At 41.5% G+C, this 27,394-nt stretch overlaps 1 protein-coding gene across 1 annotated transcript; it reads left to right on the plus strand.

The window, feature by feature from the left end:
- Positions 1 to 253: 253 nt before the first annotated feature.
- Positions 254 to 22,601, plus strand: LOC109907854 (tyrosine-protein kinase Srms). Its single transcript, XM_020506102.2, has 8 exons — positions 254 to 1,115; positions 13,259 to 13,380; positions 16,218 to 16,384; positions 19,469 to 19,616; positions 19,979 to 20,137; positions 20,422 to 20,603; positions 20,828 to 20,984; positions 21,180 to 22,601. Exons 1-8 carry the CDS (start codon positions 769 to 771, stop codon positions 21,377 to 21,379), a joined length of 1,482 nt encoding a protein of 493 aa, XP_020361691.1. The 5' UTR covers positions 254 to 768; the 3' UTR covers positions 21,380 to 22,601.
- The last annotated feature ends 4,793 nt before the right edge of the window (positions 22,602 to 27,394 follow it).

A 27,394-nucleotide genomic window follows, 5' to 3' on the forward strand; every position in this document is an offset into this window, starting at 1 on the left:
TAATACACTGACCAGCAATAGATTATAATTATGTTACCAGAAGCTTTTTTTTAAACTAGAGCAAAAAAAACAGTCAATTCATTTGCTAAGGGAAATGATGCATAATTAGATAGGGAATATAAAACGCTGTGTTGCCTATACGTACTGAGTAGATCCCTTGCACCAGAGTTTAAGGGCGTGTGTATATATATATATGGACATATAGGCCTACCCTCTGCGTTGTTGATTTAACCGCCAAGCAGGAGCAGTGGGCAGACAGGTTTACGGATGTAGGGACAGCGGGAGCTGTCGAGTGTTCCAAACCAAAACCCTGGGACTATAAGCATGTCGTGGTCCTGGCTCAGCAAATGCAGTTCAGGTGTTGACCGTATTCCAGAGAGATGCGGTATTTGGTTATCATTCGTTGGAGGTCAAGTATAGGTAGGGGTATTCTTTTTTTAGGCGTACTTTAAATGAATCAAGGATCAAAATGGGCATGGATATCGTCTCCTCTCCCGACAATATATCGTTTCCGCATTCCCGCAGCCATAGGTATTGTGTCCCTGATTAATCGCAACACAAAACCGGTTTCTCCTGATTGCCAACCTAACTATCGCTGATGCTGCACTATGCTTGTTGTGAAGGGAGAAAAGGGAGATCGAAGACGTCTCGAAACTGTAGGCTAATAGGCGTCTGGCGTTCCTAAATAGGCACATTTTATTTTCGCGTCGAATTTGTCGCGGTTCCCTTCAAAAACCTGGGATACCTCGGCGTTGCTATTGGTTTGGGATGGAGGGTTGTTGTCGTTGTTGCATGCCATGTTGTAGTCGGCTGTGGAACTGGATATGGCCCGAATTCCATTACCCAAATATCACCCGATCAGCCGAAATCCCCACTATTTCAGGTGATATCCGTGCTCCGTCCCCCAAGAAGAAACCGACTCAGCTCTATGCGGCTCTGTTTGATTTCGAAGCCAGGAGCGAGGAGGAGCTGACTATCAAGGAAGGTGACAAGCTGTCGGTAATAGAAAAGAGGGGGGATTATGTGCTTGCCAAGAAACTTACCGGTTCGATGGAGTCCGGACTGGTCCCAGCTACTTATGTGGCCATTCTACAGGACGAGTTTGCTAATCACAAGTGAGTGGCGCTTTGTGTGAGCGGGAGCAACCTCAGTATTGTTTCATTCATAATATGCTTTTGAGATTTCACCATGTCCAATATATTGTGTAGGATCATGTTTATCAACTATGTCTACCAGGTTTATCAAGAAGGTAGGCGATCTTCAACATAATGTTAATTGAGCCTGCAAAAACACGATTTGGCCTTTATGATCATTCTTTCAAATAGGCCTTATTCAAATTTAATAAGGACAGTGTTGACAGAAAAGTGACAATGCAGTACCCATCCCTCCCTTCCCATTCACTACTGCACAGTGCACAACATTGTAGTGTATAACAATCACACTGTATTAAGTTTCTGTAGGCCTATGTGGCTACACACACAGTTCCTGCTTTTGTGGTCAGATTGGTGCAAGTGCAGCCAAGTTGTAGCTTTATTAAGAACTACGCTAGGTACAGCAGTCGATACACAACTTTTGGCAACTATGGTAAGCGTTCCACTCAGCTCACACCCACACCTGACCGTTTCAGGTGAAACCTGACCATGGAAATGTGCATAGCGTTTGCTGAACAGCACAGGCGCACCCATTCTTGATAATAAATGTGAATAGCCTTCCTTACTATTTGGCTGCAGTCTAGCCTATAAACCACACCTACTTTTCCACTCAAAGCAGCTAGAAGGGTGTTTTCACACACAGACCTATTTAAAGTGAACTCTGGGGTAAAATAAAAAGCTAAATAACTTTTGTCTTTGTATTCACACTGCCCTTGTCTTTGAATGAGGACTCAACTCTTTTGCCAGTTCATGTCACCTATTTTGTGGTCTGAATCCTCTTTGCATTCACATTGAGAAACTAACCAATATCTTTTTCCAACGTTCACTCAATGCACTCTGGGTTTTTCAAATCAAATTTTATTGGACGGACACATATTTAGCAGATGTTATTGCGGTTGTAGCGAAATGCTTGTGTTCCTAGCTCCAACAGTAATATCTAACAATAAACCACAATACACACATCGAAAAAAGTAAAATAATGGAATTAAGAAATATAAATATTAGGATGAGAAATGTTGGAGTCCGGAGTATAAATAAATATTCTATACAATACCAGTCAAAAGTTGGGACACACCTACTCATTCAAGTGTTTTTCTTTATTTTTACTTTGTTCTACATTGTAGAATAATATTTGGGTTAGGCAGATGCCAGGAGAACGCTACCTGCCTGAATGTATAGTGGCAGCTGTAAAGTTTGGTGGAGGAAGAATAGTGGTCTGAGGCTGTTTTTCATGGTCCGGACTAGGCCCCTTAGTTCCAGTGATGGGGAGATATTAATGCTACAGCATACAATGACATTCCCGACGATTCTGCGCTTCCTGCTTTGTGGCAACAGTTTGGGGAAGGCCCTTTCCTGTTTCAGCATGACAATGCCCGTGCACAAAGCGAGGTCCATACAGAAATAGTTTGTCGAGATTAGTGTGGAATAACTTGATGGACTGCACAGAGCCCCTCCCCCAACCCTATTGAACACCTTTGGGATGAATTGGAATGCCAACTGCGAGCCAGGCCTAATCGCCCAACATCAGTGCCCGAACTCACTAATTCTCCTGTGGCTGAATGGAAGCAAATCCCCTCGGCATCTAGTGAAAATCCTGCCTCCACCATGCTTCACCGTAGGGATGGTGCCAGGCTTCCTCCAGACGTGACGCTTGGCATTCAGGCCAAATAGTTCAATCTTGGTTTCATCAGACCTGAGAATCTTGTTTCTTCTCCCCCATTGCTCAGTTTGTCCAGGCGGCCAGTTCTAGGAAGAGTATTGTTGGTTCCAAACTTCTTCCATTTAAGAATGATGGAGGCCACTGTGTTCGTGGGGACCTTCAATGCTGCAGAAATGTTTTGGTACCCTTCCCCAAATCTGTGCCTTGACACAATCCTGTCTTGGCGCTCTACGGACTATTGCTTCAACCTCATGGCTTGGTTTTTGCTCTGACATGCACCGTCAACTGTGGGACCTTATCTGGACAGGTGTGTGCCTTTCCAAATTATGTCCAATCAATTGAATTTACCACAGGTGGATTCTAATCAAGTTGTAGAAACATCTCAAAGATGTTCAATGGAAACAGGATGAACCTGAGCTCAATTTCGAGCCTCCTAGCAAAGGGTCTGAATATTTATGTAAATAAATTATTCCTGTTTTTAATACATTTCCCCAAAAAATCTAAACTGTTTTAGTCTTTTTTTATGGGCTATTGTGTGTAGATTCCTGAATTTTATTTAATCCATTTTAGAATAATGCTGTAACGTAACACTGAATGAATACTTTTTTCTGATGGCACTGTGTATTTATGGTACCACTCAAAAGTTTGGACACCTACTCATTCAAGGGTTTTTCTTTTATTTGTACTATTTTCTACATTGTAGAATAATATTGACGACATCAAAACTATGAAATAACACACATGGAATCATGTAGTAACCAAAAAAGAGTTCAACAAATCAAATATATTTTACATTCTTCAAAGTAACCACCCTTTGCCTTGATGACAGCTTTGCACACTCTTGGCATTCTCTCAACCAGCTTCATGAAGTAGTCACCTGGAATGCATTTCAATTAACAGGTGTTCCTTGTTAAGTTTTAAGAAGAAATTACACAAATTATGTGTTTGAGCCAATCAGTTGTGTTGTGACAAGGTAGGGGCAGTATACAGAAGATGGCTCTATTTGGTAAAAGACCAAGTCCATATTATGGCAAGAACTGCTCAAATGAGCAAAGAGAAACATTCCTTTTAAGACATGAAGGTCAGTCAATCTGGAACATTTCAAGATTTTTGAAAGTTTCTTCAAGTGCAGTTGCAAAAAGCATCTTGCGCTATGATGAAACTGGCACTCGTGAGGACTGCCACAGGAAAGTAATACCCAGAGTTACCTCTGCTGCAGAGGATAAGTTAATTACAGTTACCAGCCTCAGAAATTGCAGCCCAAATAAATGCTTCAGAGTTTCAGTAACAGACACATCTCAACATGAACTGTTCAGAGGAGACTGCGTGAATCAGGCCTTCGTAGTCGAATTGTTTCACAGAAACCACTACTGTAGAATCATGGGACACATGAACACGAAGAAGAAGAGGCTTGCTTGGGCCAAGAAATACGAGCAATGGACATTAGACTGGTGGAAGTCTGTCCTTTTGGTTTGATGAGTCCAAATATGAGATTTTTGGTTCCAACCGGCGTGTCTTTGTGAGACGCAGAGTAGGTGAACGGATGGTTTTCGCATGTGTGGTTCCCACCATGAAGCATGGACGAGGTGTGATGGTGTGGGGGTGCTTTGCTGGTGACACTGTCTGTGATTTTTATTTAGAGTTCAAGGCACACTTAACCAGCAGGGCTGCCACAACATTCTGCATCGATATGTAGAAAGCTGCTTAGTGGGACATATTTGTTTTTCAACAGGACAATAACCCAACACACCTCCAGACTGTGTAAGGGCTATTTGACCAAGAAGGAGAGTGATGGAGTGCTGCATCAGATGACCTGGCCTCCACAATCACCCGAATTCAACCCAATTCAGATGGGTTGGGATGAGATGGACCACAGAGTGAAGGAAAAGCAGCCAACAAGTGCTCAGAATATGTTGGAACTCCTTCATGACTGTTGGAAAAGCATTCCAGGTGAAGCTGGTTGAGAGCATGCCAAGAGTGTTGAAAGCTTTCATCAAGGCAAAGGGTGGCTACTTTGAAGAATCTCAAATATAAAATATTTTTAGATTTGTTTAACACTTTTTTTGTGGGATTACTAAACTCAGCAAAAAAAGAAACATTCTCTCACTGCCAACTGTGTTTATTTTCAGCAAACTTGTAAATATTTGTATTAACATAAGATTCAACAACTGAGACATAAACTGAACAAGTTCCACAGACCTGTGACTAACAGAAATTAAATAATGTGTCCCTGAACAAAGGAGGTCAAAATCAAAAGTAACAGTCAGTATCTGGTGTGGCCACCTGCTGCATTAAGTACTGGAGTGCATCTCCTCCTCATGGACTGGACCAGATTTGCCAGTTCGGACAGATTTGCAAGTTCCCAGACATTTCTGGGGGGAATGGCCCTAGCCCTCACCCTCCGATCCAACAAGTCCCAGTGTAATGCACATTTTTTTCACGGCAATAAACGCGAATCCGACCATCACCCCTGGTGAGACAAAACCGTGACTCTTCAGTGAAGAGCACTTTTTGTCGGTCCTGTCTGGTCCAGTGACGGTGCATTTGTGCCCATAGGCAACGTTGTAGCCGGAGATGTCTGGTGAGGACCTGCCTTGGAAAAGGGATGTTTATTTTTATGTGTGTGTGTGTATGTATGTATGTATATATATATATATATATATATTTCGGCCCCCTTGAACTTTGCGACCTTTTGCCACATTTCAGGCTTCAAACAAAGATATAAAACTATTTTTTTGTGAAGAATCAACAACAAGTGGGACACAATCATGAAGTGGAACGACATTTATTGGATATTTCAAACTTTTTTAACAAATCAAAAACTGAAAAATTGGGCGTGCTAAATTATTCAGCCCCCTTAAGTTAATGCTTTGTAGCGCCACCTTTTGCTGCGATTACAGCTGTAAGTCGCTTGGGGTATGTCTCTATCAGTTTTGCACATCGAGAGACTGAAATTTTTTCCCAATCCTCCTTGCAAAACAGCTCGAGCTCAGTGAGGTTGGATGGAGAGCATTTGTGAACAGCAGTTTTCAGTTCTTTCCACAGATTCTCGATTGGATTCAGGTCTGGACTTTGACTTGGCCATTCTAACACCTGGATATGTTTATTTTTGAACCATTCCATTGTAGATTTTGCTTTATGTTTTGGATCATTGTCTTGTTGGAAGACAAATCTCCGTCCCAGTCTCAGGTCTTTTGCAGACTCCATCAGGTTTTCTTCCAGAATGGTCCTGTATTTGGCTCCATCCATCTTCCCATCAATTTTAACCATCTTCCCTGTCCCTGCTGAAGAAAAGCAGGCCCAAACCATGATGCTGCCACCACCATGTTTGACAGTGGGGATGGTGTGTTCAGGGTGATGAGCTGTGTTGCTTTTTGTTTTTGTTTTTTGCCAAACATAACGTTTTGCATTGTTGCCAAAAAGTTCAATTTTGGTTTCATCTGACCAGAGCACCTTCTTCCACATGTTTGGTGTGTCTCCCAGGTGGCTTGTGGCAAACTTTAAATGACACTTTTTATGGATATCTTTAAGAAATGTCTTTCTTCTTGCCACTCTTCCATAAAGGCCAGATTTGTGCAATATACGACTGATTGTTGTCCTATGGACAGAGTCTCCCACCTCAGCTGTAGATCTCTGCAGTTCATCCAGAGTGATCATGGGCCTCTTGGCTGCATCTCTGATCAGTCTTCTCCTTGTATGAGCTGAAAGTTTAGAGGGATGGCCAGGTCTTGGTAGATTTGCAGTGGTCTGATACTCCTTCCATTTCAATATTATCGCTTGCACAGTGCTCCTTGGGATGTTTAAAGCTTGGGAAATCTTTTTGTATCCAAATCCGGCTTTAAACTTCTTCACAACAGTATCTCGGACCTGCCTGGTGTGTTCCTTGTTCTTCATGATGCTCTCTGCGCTTTTAACGGACCTCTGAGACTATCACAGTGCAGGTGCATTTATACGGAGACTTGATTACACACAGGTGGATTGTATTTATCATCATTAGTCATTTAGGTCAACATTGGATCATTCAGAGATCCTCACTGAACTTCTGGAGAGAGTTTGCTGCACTGAAAGTAAAGGGGCTGAATAATTTTGCACGCCCAATTTTTCAGTTTTTGATTTGTTAAAAAAGTTTGAAATATCCAATAAATGTCGTTCCACTTCATGATTGTGTCCCACTTGTTGTTGATTCTTCACAAAAAAATAGTTTTATATCTTTGTTTGAAGCCTGAAATGTGGCAAAAGGTCGCAAAGTTCAAGGGGGCCGAATACTTTCGCAAGGCACTGTATATATGCACACGAGGATATATTGATATATTGAAGCAACATCTCAAGACATCAGTCAGGAAGTTAATGCTTGGTCGTAAATGGGTCTTCCAAATGGACAATGATCCCAAGCATACTTCCAAAGTTGTGGCAAAATGGCTTAAGGACAACAAAGTCGAGGTATTGGAGTGGCCATCACAAAGCTCTGACCTCAATCCCATAGAACATTTGTGGGCAGGTCCAACGTTTTCTGCCAGTCTTCACATGGTTTTCACACACTGTTGCTGGTATTTTGGCCCATTCCTCCATGCAGATCTCCTCTAGAGCAGTGATGTTTTGGGGCTGTTGCTGGGAACCACGGACTTTCAACTCCCTCCAAAGATTATCTATGGGGTTGAGATCTGGAGACTGGCTAGGCCACGCCAGGACTTTGAAATGCTTCTTACGAAGCCACTCCTTCGTTGCCCGGGCGGTGTGTTTGGGATCATTGTCATGCTGAAAGACCCAGCCACGTTTCATCTTCAATGCCCTTGCTGATGGAAGGACGTTTTCACTCAATCTCACGATACATTCATTCTTTCCTTTACACGGATCAGTCGTCCTGGTCCCTTTGCAGAAAACAGCCCCAAAGCATGATGTTTCCGCCCCCATGCTTCACAGTGGGTATGGTGTTCTTTGGATGCAACTGTCCTCCAAACATGACGAGTTGAGTTTTTACCAAAAAGTTATATTTTGGTTTCATCTGACCATATGACATTCTCCCAATCTTCTTCTGGATCATCCAAATGCTCTCTAGCAAACTTCAGACGGGCCTGGACATGTACTGGCTTAAGCAGGGAGACACATCTGGCACTGCAGGATTTGAGTCCCTGGTGGCGTAGTGTTACTGATGGTAGGCTTTGTTACTTTGATCCCAGCTCTCTGCAGGTCCTTCACTAGGTCACCCCGTGTGGTTCTGGGATTTTTGCTCACCGTTCTTGTGATCATTTTGACCCCATGGGGTGAGATCTTGCGTGGAGCCCCAGATCGAGGGAGATTATCAGTGGCCTTGTATGTCTTCCATTTCCTAATAATTGCTCCCACAGTTGATTTATTCAAACCAAGCTGCTTACCTATTGCAGATTCAGTCTTCCCAGCCTGGTGCAGGTCTACAATTTTGTTTCTGGTGTCCTTTGACAGCTCTTTGGTCTTGGCCATAGTGGTGTTTGGAGTGTGACTGTTTGACGTTGTGGACAGGTGTCTTTTATATTGATAACAAGTTCAAACAGGTGCCATTAATACAGGTAACGAGTGGAGGACAGAGGAGCCTCTTGAAGAAGTTACAGGTCTGTGAGAGCCAGGAATCTTGCTTGTTTGTAGGTGACCAAATACTTATTTTCCACAATCATTTGCAAATATATTCATAAAAAATCCTACAATGTCATTTTCCGGATTTTTTTTCTCATTTTGCCTGTCATAGTTGAAGTGTACCTATGATGAAAATTACAGGGCTCTCTCATCTTTTAAGTGGGAGATCTTGCACAATTGGTGGCTGACTAAATACTTTTTTTGCCTCACTGTACGTACATACATACATACATACATACATACATACATACATACAGTTGAAGTCGGCAGTTAGATTGGAGTCATTAAAACTCGTTTTTCAACAACTCCAAAAATTCTTGTTAACAAACTATAGCTTTGGCAAGTCGGTTAGGACATTACTTCGTGCATGACAAGTCATTTTTCCAACAATTGTTTACAGACAGATTATTTCACTTATACTTCACTCACAATTCCAGTGTGTCATAAGTTTACATACACTAACTTGACTGCTTTTTAAACAGCCTGGAAAATTCCAGAAAATGTCATGGCTTTAGAAGCTTCTGATAAGCTAAATGACATCATTTGAGTCAATTGGAGGTGTACCTGTGGATGTATTTCAAGGCCGACCTTCAAACTGAGTGCCTCTTTGCTTGACATCATGGGAAAATCAAAAGAAATCAGTCAATACCTCAGGAAAAAAATTGCAGACCTCCGCAAGTCTGGTTCATCCTTGGGAGCAATTTCCAAAAGCCTGAAGGTACCACGTTCATCTGTACAAACAATAGTACGCAAGTATAAACACCATGGGACCACGCAGCCGTCATACCGCTCAGGAAGGAGAATCGTTCTGTCTCCTAGAGATTAACGTACTTTGGTGCGAAAAGATCAAATCAATCTCAGAACAACAGCAAAGGACCTTGTGAAGATGCTGTAGGAAACAGATACAAAAGTATCTATATCGACATAACCTGAATGGCCGCTGAGCAAGGAAGAAGCCGCTGCTCCAAAAACACCACCATAAAAAATAAAAAAAAGCCAGACTACGGTTTGCAACTGCATATGGTGACAAAGATCGTACTTTTTGGAGAAATGTCCTCTGGTCTGATGAAACAAAAATAGAACTGTTTGGCCATAATGAACATCGTTATGTTTTGGAGGAAAAAGGGGGAGGCTTGCAAGCCAAAGAACACCATCCCAACCGTGAAGCACGGGGGTGTCAGCATCATGTTGTGGGGGTGCTTTGCTGCAGGAGGGACTGGTGCACTTCACAAAATAGATGGCTTCACGAGGAAGGAAAATTATGTGGATATATTGAAGCAACATCTCAAGACATCAGTCAGGAAGTTAATGCTTGGTCGTAAATGGGTCTTCCAAATGGACAATGATCCCAAGCATACTTCCAAAGTTGTGGCAAAATGGCTTAAGGACAACAAAGTCGAGGTATTGGAGTGGCCATCACAAAGCTCTGACCTCAATCCCATAGAACATTTGTGGGCAGAACTGAAAAAGCGTGTGTGAGCAAGGAGGCCTTACAAACCTGACTCGGTTACACCAGCTATGTCAGGAGGAATCGGCCAAAATTCACCCAACTTATTGTGGGAAGCATGTGGAAGACTAACCAAAACTTTTGACCCGAGTTAAACAATTTTAAAGGCAGTTCTACCAAATACTAATTGAGTGTATGTAAACTTCTGACCCACTGGGAATGTGATGAAAGAAATAAAAGCTGAAATAAATCACTCTACTATTCTTCTGACATTTCACATTCTTAAAATAAAGTGGTGATCCTAACTGACCTAAAACAGGGAATTTTTACTAGGATTAAATGTCAGGAATTGTGAAATTGAGTGTTTAAATGTATTTGGCTAAGGTGTATGTAAACTTCCGACTTCAACTGTAAGTGGGTAAAACGGTAATGTAAACATTATTTAAAGTGACTAGAGTACCATTTATTAAAGTGACCAATGTTCCATGACTATGTACATAGAGGCTGCTGCCCTAAGGTGCATGGGAGAGTAACTGAGTGGTAGCCGTCTCGTGACGGTGACTAAAGTTCAGTGCAGGGTACTGGGTGGGGGGTGGCAGCAGCTAGTGGTGACTATTTAACAGTCTGATGGCCATGCACTAGAAACCCCAAACTGTAGGACAAGCCATTCCATCAGAATGTGTTATTGAAATGCTACAGTAGATATACCTACTTACATTTTGGACGCTAATAGATTGCATTTAGTTACAAGATGAGACATAATATTTGTAATCAGAAGATCCAGTACTATTAACATGAAAATATGATTGTTAACAGAATAAATAGCAGAATACTAACTCCAGATTAAATAATGCTGTAATAGGCTATTGCTCCTTTAAGAGCTAGAATTGATTTTGTACTTTTGATTGTAATTCTCACCAAACATCTTAAACTATTCAAACCCCACAATTGAATAAGAAGCTTTCTTAGCCTATAGATGACATACTGTTCACACTGCACAAAAACTTAAGCACCACGTCAAGTCCCCATGAGTGACAAAACACTGAGCCAATCATGGCACAACGCTCTGTATTTTCTGCTGGCTTGCCCCACCACCACAGAAAGCACTGCGCTAGGCTGAAACACCTGCATTTTGGAGCTGCCTTACTCAAGAAAACTAAAGAGACCATGTTTGTATGTGGCTTTATTAACTCAATGATAAAATATATATTTATTTATTTATTTATTTAACTTTGTTTGCAAACTGATATGTGACACGTATTAGTTTTCTCAATTGATAACATGCATTGGTCAAAACTCTTCACACACTTCTGTTTCGCTGACTGTATGTGGACCAAACTGTGAATCATTTTATTGCTTTCACACAAAATGCTTTCAATGACCACATTCTCCGAAATCCATTACCTCCTTTCTCATTCATACTCCACCACCTGCTAAACTATATATTTGCAGCACGTTTTCAACTGCCAACACACTGGTTCTAAAACTGTTAAAAACACATTCAAAACAGAATGATGGCAAATGTCGTACATTTCTGTAGTAACCTGATTGAAACAGAGAATCTCACGGGAATATTTAATCATTCCAAACACAGCTGGTTGCAATTTCAGCTGAAAGCCTAACCCAAGTGTCCTGTTTTTAGTCTCGTTACCAAACAGACAAAGGAGGAAGGAAACATTGTTTGGAAACATGGCTCAAGGAAGACCGGTTTGGTGGGAAAAGAAGAGTGGCAGGGAGAGGGAGACAAGCGTGGAGGACAAGGAGAGGAAGACCAAGCATGGTAGTCTCTGAGATAAGCATTGGCCCCTATAATACAGAGGCTCATTTTATTTTATGGATGACCTGCATATTCGACTTGTGCCAGCGGAGGAGAGGGGGGCAAGAAACACCCCTACCTTTTTGTTGTGTGGGATAATGTGGCATTCCACTACTCTGGCAGTCAGACTGGTTTGCTGCACATCCCAGAATGTCAGTACTATTCCTGCCTCCATACTCCTCGTTCCTAAACTCCTCTATGGGGTTTTTCTCTGCGTGGAGGTGGAAGGTTTATCACCACCATCCAGATGCCCTTGCTGGATGCAATGAATTTGGGGTGTGGAGACACTTCTCCTGAAGACTGCCAGGGTGTGGAGACACTTCTCCTGAAGATACTTTCCAAGATGCTTCGCCAGAGAAGACATAAGATGTGATGTTAATGAGAACTTGTGGCCAAATGCAGGAGAGCGAGAACTAGATCTATCACAGTACTGTACAGTATGAGTGATTATACTATACATGTTGATGTAATTATTAATACAGCCCTGGAATTTTGTTTTGTTTCAACTCTATTTTTCACAAGTAAATTACTATATGCAAAGATATAGAAAAAAATAAAGGCTATTGAAGCAAATTGCTGCATTTCCGATTCATTCTTTTTACATATACTTTAGTACAGTCAAAGTGAAAAGGTTTTATTCTTATTTTATACCGATTTGTGAAAAATTATTCAAACTTCAAAGAAAAAAGTTAATTTATTTAATGCTCCCTGTTAGTGTTTTTTTTTAGGTCAGTTTGTTATGAGTGACAATGTATGCTTTCTGAGTGAGAATTGTTGCCAGTGTTATGGTCGAACAAGCTTATTTTGAGACATGTATAAAGTGTTTTGGTGGTTTGAGTGAGTTTGAGGTGAGATTAACTGTTTGGCCAAGATGCATGTTGGTAATGCAGACTGTGTGAAGAGTTTTGAAAAAGTGGTTTCAGTATTGGGGCGGCAGGGTAGCCTAGTGGTTAGAGCGTTGGACTAGTAACCGAAAGGTTGCAAGTTCGAATCCCCGAGCTGACAAGGTACAAATCTGTCGTTCTGCCCCTGAACAGGCAGTTAACCCACTGTTCCTAGGCCGTCATTGAAAATAAGAATTTGTTCTTAACTGACTTGCCTAGTAAAATAAAGGTCAAATAAAAAAATTTAAATAAAAAAATTGACCGACTCTTGTTAGCAATTGAAAAATACTGTAATGCCAAAATATCATGTAAAACAGGCAAGCTAAAAATGTGGGTCTCAAAACAGTTTGTGCTACCTGCCCTGAATGACAGGTCGCCACTGCTCATACCCAAGAAGACTTGAGGCTGTATTCCTTAGTAAAGGGTCTGAATACTTATGTAAATGTGAAATGTATTATTTAATTTAAAAATAATAAACAATTACGCGAACTGCACCGAGTTCACACAAATTGGCTGAAAAGGACAAAGTGTGAAACCACCTTAGACTACCTCATGTTCAGCCTGTCATGGGTTTGTGTTGCTGTCGGCGTGTGTGTGTGTGTGTGCTCGTGTGCAATTGTGCATGTCTCCTTTCTTTCTTTTTTTTTTTTTGTCTGACTGACTTTCTGCCTCTTTCCCTGTCTGTCTGTTGAGGTGGTACTATGGGAACATTAACCGGGTGAAGGCGGAGAAACTGCTCCTGGCCCCTCAGAATAAGGATGGCTCATTCCTGGTGCGCATCAGCGAGAGCCACAGCGACGAATACACCATCTCAAGTAAGCCAATATTGCATGGTAACATGATAATTACTTTATGTTAACATATTAAGCACATGCTAGTTTCTTTTGGAATTCATTAACGTAAGCGCCATAGGCACCGTATGGTAGCCTACCCAATCTGTTGAATTCATTGTAGTAAATACCAGAAAGAGCCCATTGTTACCCATAAAGATCCTATTCAATTGCATTATTTAAGTGATAATGCCCGAGAAGCCGGTGTTTGTTGAATATATTGGCACGGGTGTTCCGGCCACTATATCCAACACCGGCTTGGAGGGCATTATCACTTTTAAACGAGTTAACAACATATTCAATAAACAGATCTACATATTTTCATTAAATGTTATTTGGATTTAATTCATTCGTACTATTTCGTCCTTCCACAAAGATATAGTCCTGACACGAATCTAGGGTTGCTAGAGACGCGACCCAGTTGTTCGTTCTTTTTGTTCTGTATCTATGTCATTCAGTCATTCGTTCTAAATGTTCCATTGCCATCCTGACTTGTAACGTTCTTATCCCTGGCCCTGCTTTTACAGTCACGTCAAGTGCAGCCAGAACAAACGCAAAGTAGCTGCATTTGTTTAAGCTGTTTCCTAGTCAAGATTTACTTGGGCACCTCCATAACAATGAACTTATGATGTGTGACTTTGTCTGGCAGAAAAACAATTGCTCTCTTGTCAAGACACTGGTCAGACAAAAGAAAGACAATCCACGACATTCATTTGAGCTGATTTTAATAAATGAAACATGTATCTTTGTTATCTGCCACAGCTGACATAGCTACTTGTTGTATGTCACATTTGTCTGTCGGAGTCTGCTACTACTTCTGCTGCCCTGCTTCAGCCTTTTAGGTGTTGATGGTGCTACAGTGTTCTCTTTGTTTTTGGCCAGGATGTTGCTCCAGCGTTTTCTGTCCGTGACGGACGCCAGTAGCTATGGAGCGAACCTTCGCACCGATGCCCTCTCCCTGACATAATCTCCCTCGCTTCTAAACCAGCATTGGCCAGTTTCTGGACTGTCGTGGTCCTGATGTTGTGATTTGTGTATGTCGTTGTTCCTGCTGCCCTGCAGATCTTGGGTAGAGGTGCTGCCATAGTTCACGCCCATCGGCTCTGACGTGTGCCAGATCGAGTCCCGGATACACTCTCCTCTCCTTGGATGGAGATAAAAAGGCAAGGCCGTTCTCCGGGCGTTTCGATAGGTATTTCTCCAGTGATGACACCGGACATAGTGGGTTCCCTGGCTGCTCGAACATGAATCCCCTCTTGGACTCCCTGTCCTTCTCCCTTGGGTCCAGATTCTTTGTGGCCTTGTTATATGCGAAAGTGGCGTATCTGAGAGAATGTTTTGTTATATTGTTTTCCTGTAGCCTAATTACGAGTGCAACTTAGAAATAACACAAACAGGCTATGAACAACATACCGTAGACCGTTCTCGTCTGTTTTTACCAGGAATGAGTTTGGCTTTTGTCTGTTCCCCTCTTTTCCTCTTCGACCCAGATGTAACTGGAGGTCAAACCACACTTTCTGGACCAGACCCCTTGGTGTACCGGGATTCAGAGCCTGGGAGCTTTTGAGCTGGGCCATGTCTTTGTCAGTGATGGGAGGGTGGCTGTTTGTGATATGAATTACTTGCCGCCTTAGCTGTTTGATTTTGCCCAGAAATGCATGATTCAAGGTGGTAAATTCAGTGTCCTTCATAAGGCACAAGTTGCAACCGATGGGTGGGTCATTTAGAAACCGGTTGAGCCCACTACGGAGTGCCAGGTAGCTACTTATGCTGTACGGCTCCCCCTTCCCATTTCATACATTTCCATAAAAGTGTCGGATGTTCAACTCTTCCTTAGTGACAGTTTTGTAGTCAACTACGTTTTCTTATTCTCTGCTATCCAGCCCTCGAAGCAACACACAGCTCATTTTGTATTCTGAACTGTGTTTTTTCCGTTCGGGCTTTTCTCTAGGTCATTCAATGCAGTATCCTCCAAATCTGCATGCCTGGGTATTATTGCCATCTATTTTTCCCCATTCATCCATAGTCATGCCGCCGAAAAGATCAAAAGAAATGTTCCACAGTTTTCGCAACAAAGTATCGATTTAGCCAGTCAACTGAAAAGTGTTGTATGCTGCTATGACAACCAGCTCAATTTGCTGTCAGTGTCGTTCGGACACATTCACTTTAGATGGGACGGTGGAGATTGCAATTCAAAATTGAAAAGGTCGGAGAGACAGAGCAAGGTTTATACAAATCTCTGCTGTTGAAAACCAAATGGGAGGAGATGTCTAGATGCTTTTTATAGTGCAGATCAAGTTCATACATTTCCTGGCAGGGTTGATGAGACCGTGGATTGCGCATTGAGATGGAACAGAGTACATTTCATAGATTTAGCTGGTGGTAACTTGTGAAATAGACACCGGTTGGAATGCGGTTTTAACCAATCAGCATTCAGGATTAGACCCACCAATACATTACATTAAACAGAGTTCTAATATGTAATTCCTATGCTGTTATCCCACCATTCCTTATTAAATCATCTGAAAATAACAGTGGAAACAATGGTGTAAAGGGACGTGCTACCGTTCATTCACCAGTGGGTGGCAATGAAATACTTCTTTAGTTGCAAACCTCCTGCGTCTCATCACACACTGTACTGTACACCGAGAGAGCGATCTCTAAGTCAATGCTTATATGTCAAGTTGTGATTCATTTGGTCAAGTGTATGTGTGTGAGACATGTACAGTTTAAAAATAAATGCTTTTGGAGTTTGTCACCACTGTCTTTGAAATGTGTAAAAAATATTTTAAAAAGTCTAATCATGTTGGTCTTGTCCATAGGCAGAAACAATGGGAAAGTCTTCCATTTCCGAATCCAGCGTTCATTGATTGGGTCATACTTTGTGTCGGACAAGATTTCCTTTGCCACTCTGGAGGAGTTGATCCGATACTACCAGAACAACTCCAGGAGTCTAGGAGTGCCTCTGGATGAGCCATGTGCACAGCAGGTGTGTGTGTGTGTGTGTGTGTGTGTGTACCAACCAATTCTCTCACACACTTACACTTTGTGGATACCATTCACAATCCAGTTATTTTGTGGATGGTGAATATGTTAGTGTTTGGGCCACATATTCCCCCAAAATCAAATCATATTTGTTAGAAATATGTGTTTTACTTTGACATCATTAGGGAATCAAGAAAATGTAGTGTAGAGGCAGGGATCAGGCTGTTTTTAGTGGAGGCTTCTCAGTGATTCCAGTCTCTTCTCTCTTCCTTTTGAGTGGAGACGATGAGACTGAATCCGAGGCTGTGGAAAGCCACACAGACGCACACGCTTCACTCCAGGCCCTTCAATCCAGGCCCTTCAATCCAGGCCCTTTTTTAGTTCACCATTTTGTTATTTCAAAATGTTCTACTTTTCATGCTTTTCTACTTTTCAATGTAGTTTATTTTTTTATAGTGTTAGCATTTATATTTCTTAGCTGTTAGACTGATACTGTTGAAATTTCATACACAATTTGATTGTAGATGTAGTTCTATTGTATCCAAAATTATTTCTGTCCTACATGTTCAATTTGACCAACTCGGTGGCCTTGTGGTTAGAGTGTCCGCCCTGAGATTGGAAGGTTGAGAGTTCGATCCCCGGCCGATTCATACCAAAGCCTCTAAAAATGGGACCCAATACGTCTCTGCTTGGCACTCCGCATTAAGGAGGTAGATTGTAGGTAAGGCCCTGCATTAGACGAGCATCCTGTCCAAAGGGTGAACTTGTACATGAAGCTGCCCCACGCTACAGAAACAGGAGATGGGCTCCTGCTCCTATGAGCTGTTCTGGCTTGCACAAGGCTCGTGCAAGGCTACTTTTTATTTTCATGTTCAATTTGACGAAAGAGAAGAGTACATGAGAAGCTCATACCAAGACTAGTTGACCTCTTCATGAGATTGAAGTTAGCTTCTTTTAATTAAAAAATATATATATTTGTGTTTTCAATCACAATGTTAATTCCACAGTAATTAAAGTATATAAAGATCAGGGATCATCAACGAGATTCAGCCGTAGGACAATTGTATTTTTCTGAGTGGATGGTCGGGCAGCCCCGCAAGAAGCCCCGCAAGAAGCCCAAACTGATATAATGTTTGACTAAAACATAATATTTTCATACCTTGCTTACCTTTTGTATACGATCGCTATTATGTGTGAGAATACTTTGGAACCGATTTCCAAAATTAAAATCACTTGGACCTGACATGTTACATAAAATACTGTACAACAATGAACATGCAAAGAAATATATACAGTACCAGTCAAAAGTTTGGACCCACCTACTCATTCAAGGGTTTTTATGTATTATTACTATTTTCTACACTGTAGAATAGTAGTGAAGACATAAACTATGAAATAATACACGGAATCATGTAGTAACTAAAAGTGTTAAACAAATCAACAACAAAAAATGTATTCTTCAAAGTAGCCAGCTTTGCATACTCTTGGCATTCTCTCAACAAGATTCACCTGTAATGCTTTTCCAACACCCTCGAAGGAGTTCCCACATATGCTGAGCACTTGTTGGCTGCTTTTCCTTCACTCTGCGGTCCAACTCATCCCAAACCATCTCAATTGGGTTAAGGTCGGGTGATTTGTGGAGGCCAGGTCATCGTATGCAGCACTCCATCACACTCCTTTTTGGTCAAATAGCCCTTACACAGCCTGGAGGTATGTTGGGTCATTGTCCTGTTGAAAAACAAGATGTCCTGTTGAGCAAACCAGATGGGATGGTGTATCGCTGCAGAATGCTGTGGTAGCCATACTGGTTAAGTGTGCCTTGAATACTAAATAAATCACTGACAGTGTAACCAGCAAAGCACCCCCACATCATCACACTTCCTCCTCCATGCTTCACGTTGGGAACCACACACGGAGATCATCCATTCACCTACTCTGCGTCTCACAAAGACACGGCAGTTGGAACCAAGAATCTCAAATTTGGACTCCTCAGTCCAAAGGATAGATTTCCACTGGTCTAATGTCCATTGTTTGTGTTTCTTGGCCCAAGCAAGTCTTTTCTTCTTATTGGTGTCTTTCAGTAGTGGTTTCTTTGCAGCAATTCGACCATGAAATCCTGATTTCATGCAATCTCCTCTGAACAGTTGATGTTGAGATGTGTCTGTTACTTGAACTTGAAGCATTTATTTGGGCTGTAATTTCTGAGGCTGGTAACTCTAATGAACTTATCCGCTACAACTTTCAACGTTTTTGAAATTTTCCAGATTGACTGACCTTCATGTCTTCAAGTAATGATGGGACTGTCGTTTCTCTTTGCTTATTTGAGCTGTTCTTGCCATAATATGGACTTGGTCTTTTACCAAATATCCCTATCTTCTGTATACCACCCCTACCTTTTCACAACACAACTGATTTGGCACAAACACATTAAGAAGGAAAGACATAATTAAAAATGTACTTTCAACAAGGCACACCTGTTAATTGAAATGCATTCCACGTGACTACATCATGAAGCTGGTTGAGAGAATGCCAAGAGTGTGCAAAGAGTCTCAAATATATAAAATATATTTTGATTTGTTTAACTTTTATTTGGTTACTACATGATTTCATAGTATTGATGCCTTCACTATTATTTTACATTGTGGAAAATAGTAAAAATAAAGAAAAACCCATAAATTAGTAGGTGTCAACTTTTGGCTGGTACTGTATATATTTTATTTTATTGTTCTGAAAATAAAACCACCCTGCCACCAGTTGAGGAACCCTGATATAGATCATCCTTTGTAGATGATTTATTGATCATTTGATCATTTCTTGATTGACACATTTCTTTTGTAGCATTTAATGATAAATGTGTATTTTTAAAAGAGCCTGTGTTTTTAAAGTAACTTCCCTATCTTTGAATGTACTAAAGCTATCTGAGCATCACACATGCTTAATTAAGCTTGGCGTTTGCAATTTTGGGACTACTTAATTGGTTCCATTATATTGGGCAAACAAAATGCAGCGCAGCTCAAGTATTTGAAAGTATTCGCCATACTCGGTAGCTGTGAGTTCTGTGTGTCTAACAGTGTTGTGGTGTCCTCAGAGAGAGCTGTTTGACATGGAGCCTTGGGAGCGTCCTCGGGAGGAGTTTAAACTGCACATGAAGCTGGGGGAGGGCCACTTTGGAGAGGTGTGGGAGGCCCTGTGGACCAGCCAGAAAAAAAGGGTGGCCATCAAGATGCTTAAACAAGGTAAGCATGCTAGCTCTCTTTGCTATCATATTAACTACAGTGTTATACATTATTCCGCACACTACAAGCAGAATTTTGATATAGTCTTTCTGGGCATGATCACTGATCAAATTCAACTTGACGAATTGATGAGGGAATTATTTTCAACAACATACTGCAGATGGGCAAATGCTGCAATGGTAAAAACGTTATTGCAGGCAAACACAATTACACACTCGCTCACCAAGTCAGTCCATTCAGGTCAGGGCCCTCACATTGTTCATAAAGTGATTATAATGCGTCACGGTCAGTCCTAAGCTCCTTATCTCACACCTGAAGAGCACTGCTCTCAGCCTCGCTCTGTCTTTTTGTCTCTCCTGCAGAGGACACTAAGCTGGATGAGTTTGTGAAGGAGATCCAGGCCCTGAAGAACCTCCATCACCCCAAGCTCATCCAGCTGTTGGCCCTGTGTTCCAGAGGAGAGCCTGTCTACATAGTCACTGAGCTCATGACCAAGGGCAGCCTCAAGTCTTATCTGGGCAGTGAGTCAAACACACCCACATGTTCGGCTGCATGCAGTGTATGCTATGTGTTCACAGATGATTCTGCTTGACCAATGACATATGTAAGTCGACACACACACAACTTTTCATAGGGTGATGAGATGAAAAAAATCATGTCTAGGGCTCAGGGCTTGATTGGTCCAACAGTGACCTAACCAAGATCATTTTGGTATCGAAAACCGGTGAAGGTATGTGTTGGCGCAATTGAGTAACTATTCAGACCCTTATCGATCCTAACCAGTCTGCTCCCTGTGCTGTTCCAGCACCGGAGGGTCAGGTGCTGACCTCTGCCCACCTCATCTACATGGGCAGCCAGGTTGGTGAGGGCATGGCCTACCTGGAGGACCGACACATCGTGCACAGGGACCTGGCGGCCAGGAACATCCTGGTGGGAGATGACCTGGTCTGTAAGGTGGCTGACTTTGGCCTGGCACGCATCATTAAGGTAAGGATGGAATGGATGTGCTGTGAAATGTATGGGGAAATGAAGAGCGAGAACAGCCAATAAGTAAAGTTTTAAAAAATGCTGTAGAAAAATATACTGTATGTTGGGCTGACCTATGTTCACTCTCAGATGAAGCAAGGAAAGGTCTTGCTTATATTCCTATTTCCAAGGGAATATGGAAAAAAATGATATGTAAACGTGTGTGTGTGTGTGTGTGTTTGTAGGACAGTGTGTACACGGCCAGTAGAACCACTAAGATCCCAGTGAGATGGACAGCCCCTGAGGCTGCTCTCTATCAGCGCTTCTCCGTCAAGTCTGACGTCTGGTCCTTCGGTGTGCTGCTCTACGAGATGATGTCACGAGGAAAGATGCCATACGACGGTGTGTCAAACCTTTTCAAGACTATATTCTCTGGTCTTGATCTTTTTTGTAAACAATTATACACCACGTGATCAAGAGGAACAGTCAATCCTCATGACAGTTAATTTATTACCTCTATCTGTAAAAATGCTTTTAAATATTTCCCTCTGATTTAATATTTTTCTTCTCTCTCTCCTCACTCTCACACACACACAGGGAAGAGCAATTCGGAGGTGCTGGAGCTCCTGTCGACAGGCTACAGGTTGCCCTCTCCCAGTAGGTGTCCCCCCAACATCTATCGCATCATGTTGGAGTGCTGGAATGCCGAGGCCTCCAACCGGCCCTCCTTCCACGCCCTGCACAGCCAGCTAGACACCATCTACACCCGCATCTACTTCAAGACCATTGAGGTCTAGGGCTGAAGGAGGAGGCCAAGGTGTGACTGCACTGACATAGACACTACAAAGCAGAGGGGACTCCAAGACATTGTCTGAAATGGTGATCCTTTTTTAACAGGCTTTAGTCTATTTTGCCGGTTCTCTTGGTTGTTTTTAAATCAAGGTTATGTGCAATATAAAGCTCTTCCTGGAGGAGGGCAGGAGAAGTGGGGCCACTGTTAAGCCCATGGAGGCCCTATGCTACAGTATGCCAAACGGCCAGTCCTACAGAGAGTGCCTATACACTGACTATACAAAACATTAGGAACTCCAGCTCTTTCCATGCCATAGACTGACCAGGTGAAAGCTATGATCCCTGATATCACCTGTTAAAGCTACTTCAATCAGTGTAGATAAAGGGGAGGAGACAGTTTTTAAGAATGATTTTTAAACCTTGATACAATTTAGACATGGATTGTGTATGTGTGATTAAGGCAGCCCTTCGCTCCTTTCTGATTTAGGGGGGTTGGGTTAAATGAGGAAAACACATTTCATTTGAATGCATTCATTTGTACAACTGACTAGGTATCCCCCTTTCCCAATCAGAGGATTAATGGGCAAGACAAAATATTTTAAGTGCCTTTGAACGGGATAGGGTAGTAGGGGCCAGGTGCACTGGTTTGAGTGTGTCAAGAACTGCAACGCTGCTGGGTTTTTCACCCTCAACAGTTTCCTGGGTGTATCAAGAATGGTCCACCACCCAAAGGACATCCAGCCAACTCGACACAACAGCGGGAAGCATTGGAGTCAACATGGGGCAGCATCCCAGTGGAACGCTTTCTACACCTTGTTGTACATGCCCTGACGAATTGAGGCTGTTCTGAGGGGAAAAAGGGGGTGCGACTCAATATTAGGAAGATTTTCCTAATGTTTAGTACACTCTGTGTATGTTTACACTACACAGACATGGCTCATAGAGACTTCGCTCACACAGTACACAGTGATGGAGGACATGGCCATTGAGACTGGAGAGTGATGAGCCATAGAGGACATCTTCTGGGATTTACTGCTCTACCAATGGAAGACAACTTTTTGAACTGTCAACGCATGATATTTAGAGATGTACTAATACAGTTTGGGAAATATGAGCCATAAATGTCCTTTTATTCTTCCTTGATTTGAGTTTCTTCCATATTTTTGAGGTGTCCTCTCGACTACGCCATTGGGTATTTAACAAAAATTATAATAAAATATTTTTGGGGATAACTGTCCTGTTTTCATTGTGTGTGTGTGTGTGGCCAACCAATATATTTTTCAATCCTCCATACGATAAGGGGAAAGCCACACTGACCTTAGCTGTCCATTACTGCTAATCATTTTGCTGAACTCATATGAATAGGCCTATGCAGTTAATCTTTTAGTGATAAGCTACTTGCTGAAACTGAAAACAGCTGTATAAACTAAACAAAAATGAACAGTTTACAATTTAGGCTACCTATACATGCTTTTATGAATATTTTGTTAAAATTCCCATAATTGAATTATATGCACAAATGTGGTTATTACATACTGTAGATAAGATGAATGATTTATACATACACTAGATGACTACCCGTGGGTGCTGTTTTGAAGCCACCGGGCTTTTATCTTGGCACTCCCCCACCATTGTAAAAACATTTTGGAACTATAGAAATACATGTAATATCTACATTTATTTTTTGCCACGTTTATTCTATTACAGACACCTTAAAGTATAAATATGCATAAATCTTTCTGCCATTTCCTGGTTGCTAAAATTGTAATAGTTTGCCGAATTTCAGTTTGCGACAAAACAAGCAATGTACAGTGTAGAGAATCATTGTATCTAAACCGCTGTGAAATATCTTAAATCTTAAACATAAAAATGAATACATATATATTTTATTTCACCTTTATTTAACCAGGTAGGCTAGTTGAGAAAAAGTTCTGCGACCTGGCCAAGATAAAGCAAAGCAGTGCGACACAAACAACACAGTTACACATGGAATAAACAAACATACTGTCAATAACACAATAGAAAAAGTCTATATACAATGTGTGCAAATGAGGTAAGATAAGGGAGGTAAGGCAATAAATAGGCCATAGTGGCGCAATAATTACAATTTAGCAATTAAACACTGGAGTGATAGATGTGCAGAATATGAATGTGCAAGTAGAGATACTGGGGTGCTAAGGAGCAAAAATAAATAGCAGTATGGGGATGAGGTAGTTGGATGGGCTGTTTACAGATGGGCTATGTACAGGTGCAGTGATCTGTGAGCTGCTCTGACAGCTGGTGCTTAAAGCTAGTGAGGGAGATATGAGTCTCCAGCTTCAGTGATTTTTGCAATTTGTTCCAGTCATTGGCAGCAGAGAACTGGAAGAAAGGCAGCCAAAGGAAGAATTGGCTTTGGGGGTGACCAGTGAAATATACCTTCTGGAGTGCGCGCTACGGGTGGGTGCTGCTATGATGACCAGTGAGCTGAGATAAGGTGGGGCTTTACCTAGCAGAGACTTTTAGATGACCTGGAGCCAGTGGGTTTGGCGACGAATATGAAGCGAGGGCTAGCCAATGAGAGCATACAAGTCGCAGTGGTGGGTAGTATGTGGGGCTTTGGTGACAAAACGTATGGCACTGTGATAGACTGCATCCAATTTGCTGAGTAGAGTGTTAAAGGCTATAGTCAGTTTTACGAGAGTATGTTTGGCAGCATGAGTGAAGGATGCTTTGTTGCGAAATAGGAAGCTGATTTTCGATGTAATTTTGGACTGGAGATGCATAATGTCTGGGGGTAGAAAAAAAATAGATATATATAAAGTATCCTTAAAGTATACTTTTTTGACAGTTCTGTCCACACTGCAAAAGTTCTGTCCTTGAAACATTTAATTGAGCACCACAGTGAAAATGTCATAATACTCTTAAAACCTAGTAGTCAAACACGGAAATGCTTCCAATCATTTGTCCACTATTCATTTTTCCCATAGGGGATTTTAGAAACACTTCAAATTAAGTATGTGTTTGGTGCAGACTTACCATGGCATGAAGTTTGGATAACTGAGTAATTCTCTCTCGGACAAGGTGAGTTTAATCAATATAAAGTGTTGGACTTCTTCTGTCCCCTTTCTCTTTGTCTTAGTTAGCCACTGACAACACTTTAGCTAGCTCATTAGCAGAGCACTAGATCTGTAGGCTAGATCAAATATATATATATGTTTTACTTAGCCTAGATAATTGTTTGTACAGTATGTCCACTTTGATGTCTATTTCAGACCTTATGGCATTTTTCAAGGATGAGCACTAAAAGAGGAGAATGCCACTATGTCTGGTCATGTGGAGAAGACCACTATAAGTCTGGTCATGTGGAGAAGACCACTAGAAGTCTGGCCATGTGGAGAAGACCACTAGAAGTCTGGTCATGTGGAGAAGTGCAGCTTATAGTGAGGGGCAATTTCCTGGTTGGTCAGGGCCAGCATTAGGGATAATCCTGTGTTGGTGTGTACATTCTCACTCAAATTCAACATTTATTTGGCATATTCACAAGATATAGTGGGGTGTATAAGGGAATATGACATTGCATTGTACTGTGTACTATTTAAGTAACAAATTGTTTTATGCTTTCCCACAGTGCCAACAACCCCCACAGAGACCTCGTGTCCCACTACCAACCAAGCAAGAGTTTTTCCAGGAACATCAGTGCAAAGGGCTTGGTAGGAAACTTTGTTCATACAGAATGGCAGACATTACGCTCGTTACAAGTATTTTGAGTATACTTGAGAAATGAATATACAATTACATTGAGTTAGAATATTTACCTCCCTCCTCTCTCAGGTGAGACCATGGCCAGTATGTTACCAAGCATCAATTCATTGATGGTTAAATTAATAAATGGTGCGTACATTCTCACTATAATTGACCCATATTCCATCAATATTATGTTATCAAAAATCAAAATCTATGTTTATTTGGCAAATGCCCAGGATACAGTGGTGTATGTATACTGGAATATGACATTACATTGTTCCGTGTACTACGGAAGTAACTATTTGTTTTATGTTTTCACACAGTGCCAACAACCCCCAAAGACTCAGACTCGTCCCTCCTGTCCCACTACCAACCAAGGAAGAGTTTCTCCAGGAACACCAGTGCAAAGGACTTGGTAGGAAACATTTCTTCATACAGAATGGCAGATATGCTCGTTACAAGTATTTGACCTTTTCCTGATGAAACTTGAGAAATTAATACAACAGTTCATTGACATTTGCGATAATAAGTGAGTTCAATACATTTCAGTGATATGATTATTTTTTTTCTCCCAACAGCTTCCAAACCACTGTAAAATATATTTTCCTTAACTAAACATATTGTATTTTCAGCTGTTTGAAGCTGGTGTACAAAACCCCAAAAGTAAAAGAAGCAAAAACTAAACTTAACAGGAAGCACGTTGCAGCTTTAACCGAGGCAGTGTTGTTCAGTACTATTTGGTGACCGATTCGGCCATAACTAGCTAGTACCACCACAAGCTAAGTTTAGCTAGCTAGTTGTGTTACCAAGCTAGCTAACTAGCCTCAGTGCCTCTCATTAGGTGCAAAACTGTAGAAATGTTTTGACAATAATGTCAGAGAGTGAAGGAAAGACTTTGGCTTGATGACTCGTATTCGTCTTGGAGTAACTATATCTGTATGTTGTAGCTAACTAGCTAACATGTCTGTGAGATGTCGCATATTCTACACTATTCCACTACAGTAGGAAGTAGGTTTTCCTAAGAATAGTAGGTTTTCCTAAAATGCTGAGCTGAAGGGAAAAAATCACTATGTGGATGGTACATTTCTCCTGGGATGAAGTGAGAACATTCTATAACTGTCTGTGCCATGCTGAGAGAGAGAGACAGAGACAGCCCTCCCTCGGCCTTAACATCAGCACCACAGATAACTTCCACAAAGTTGTGAACGATCTGAGAGACTATGCCTTCTATGACATCAAAAGGAACATAAAATTCGACATACCAATTATGTCGAATCAGTTATAGAAACCATTGCCCTTCATGGTTGTGAGGTATGGTGTCCGCTCACCAACCAAGAATTGGAATAAACAAAATGGGAAAAAAACAAAATTGAGACTGCATGCAGAATTCTGCAAGAATATTCTTGGTGTAAAACGCCAAATAATGCAGGCAGAGCAGAATTAGGCCGATTCCGGCAAATAATCCAAATCCAGAATAGAGCAGTTACATTCTACAAGCACCTAAAAGGAAACGATTCCAAAACCTTCCATAACAAAGCCATCACCTACAGAGAAATGAACCTGGAGAAGAGTTCCTTAAGCAAGCTTGTCCTGGGGCTCTGTTCACAAACAGACCCCACAGAGCCCCAGGACAGCAACACAATAAGACCCAACCAAATCATGAGAAAACGTAAAGATAATTACTTGACACATTGGAAAGAATTAACAAAAAAACAGTAAACTAGAAAGCTATTTGGCCCTAAACAGAGAGTACACAGTGGCAGAATACCTGACCACTGTGACTGACCTAAACTTAAGGAAAGCTTTGACCATGTACATACTCGGTGAGGATAGCCTTGCTATTGAGAAAGGTAGGCAGACCTGGCTCAAGATAAGACAGGACATGTGCACACTGCCCACAAAATGAGGTGGAAACAGCTGCACTTCCTAACCTCCTGCCAAATGTATGACCATATTAGAGACACATATTTTCCTCAGATTACACAGACCCACAAATAATTTGAAAATAATTTTGATCAACTCCCATTATCTATTAGGTGAAATCACAGCAGCAAAATTTGAGACCTGCTGCCACAAGAAAAGGGCAACCAGTGAACAAACACCATTGTATATACAACCCATATGTAGTGGTTGTATGTTCCCTTTTTTACTTTAACTATTTGCACATTGTTACAACGTAGTATATAGGCATAATATGACATTTGAAATGTCTTTTATTTTGGAACTTTTGTGAGTGTAATGTCTACTGTTCATTTATTGTTTATTTCACTTTTGTTTATCTATTTCACTTGCTT

This window comes from Oncorhynchus kisutch, linkage group LG17, assembly GCF_002021735.2.
Source record: "Oncorhynchus kisutch isolate 150728-3 linkage group LG17, Okis_V2, whole genome shotgun sequence".
Lineage (NCBI taxonomy): Eukaryota > Metazoa > Chordata > Actinopteri > Salmoniformes > Salmonidae > Oncorhynchus > Oncorhynchus kisutch.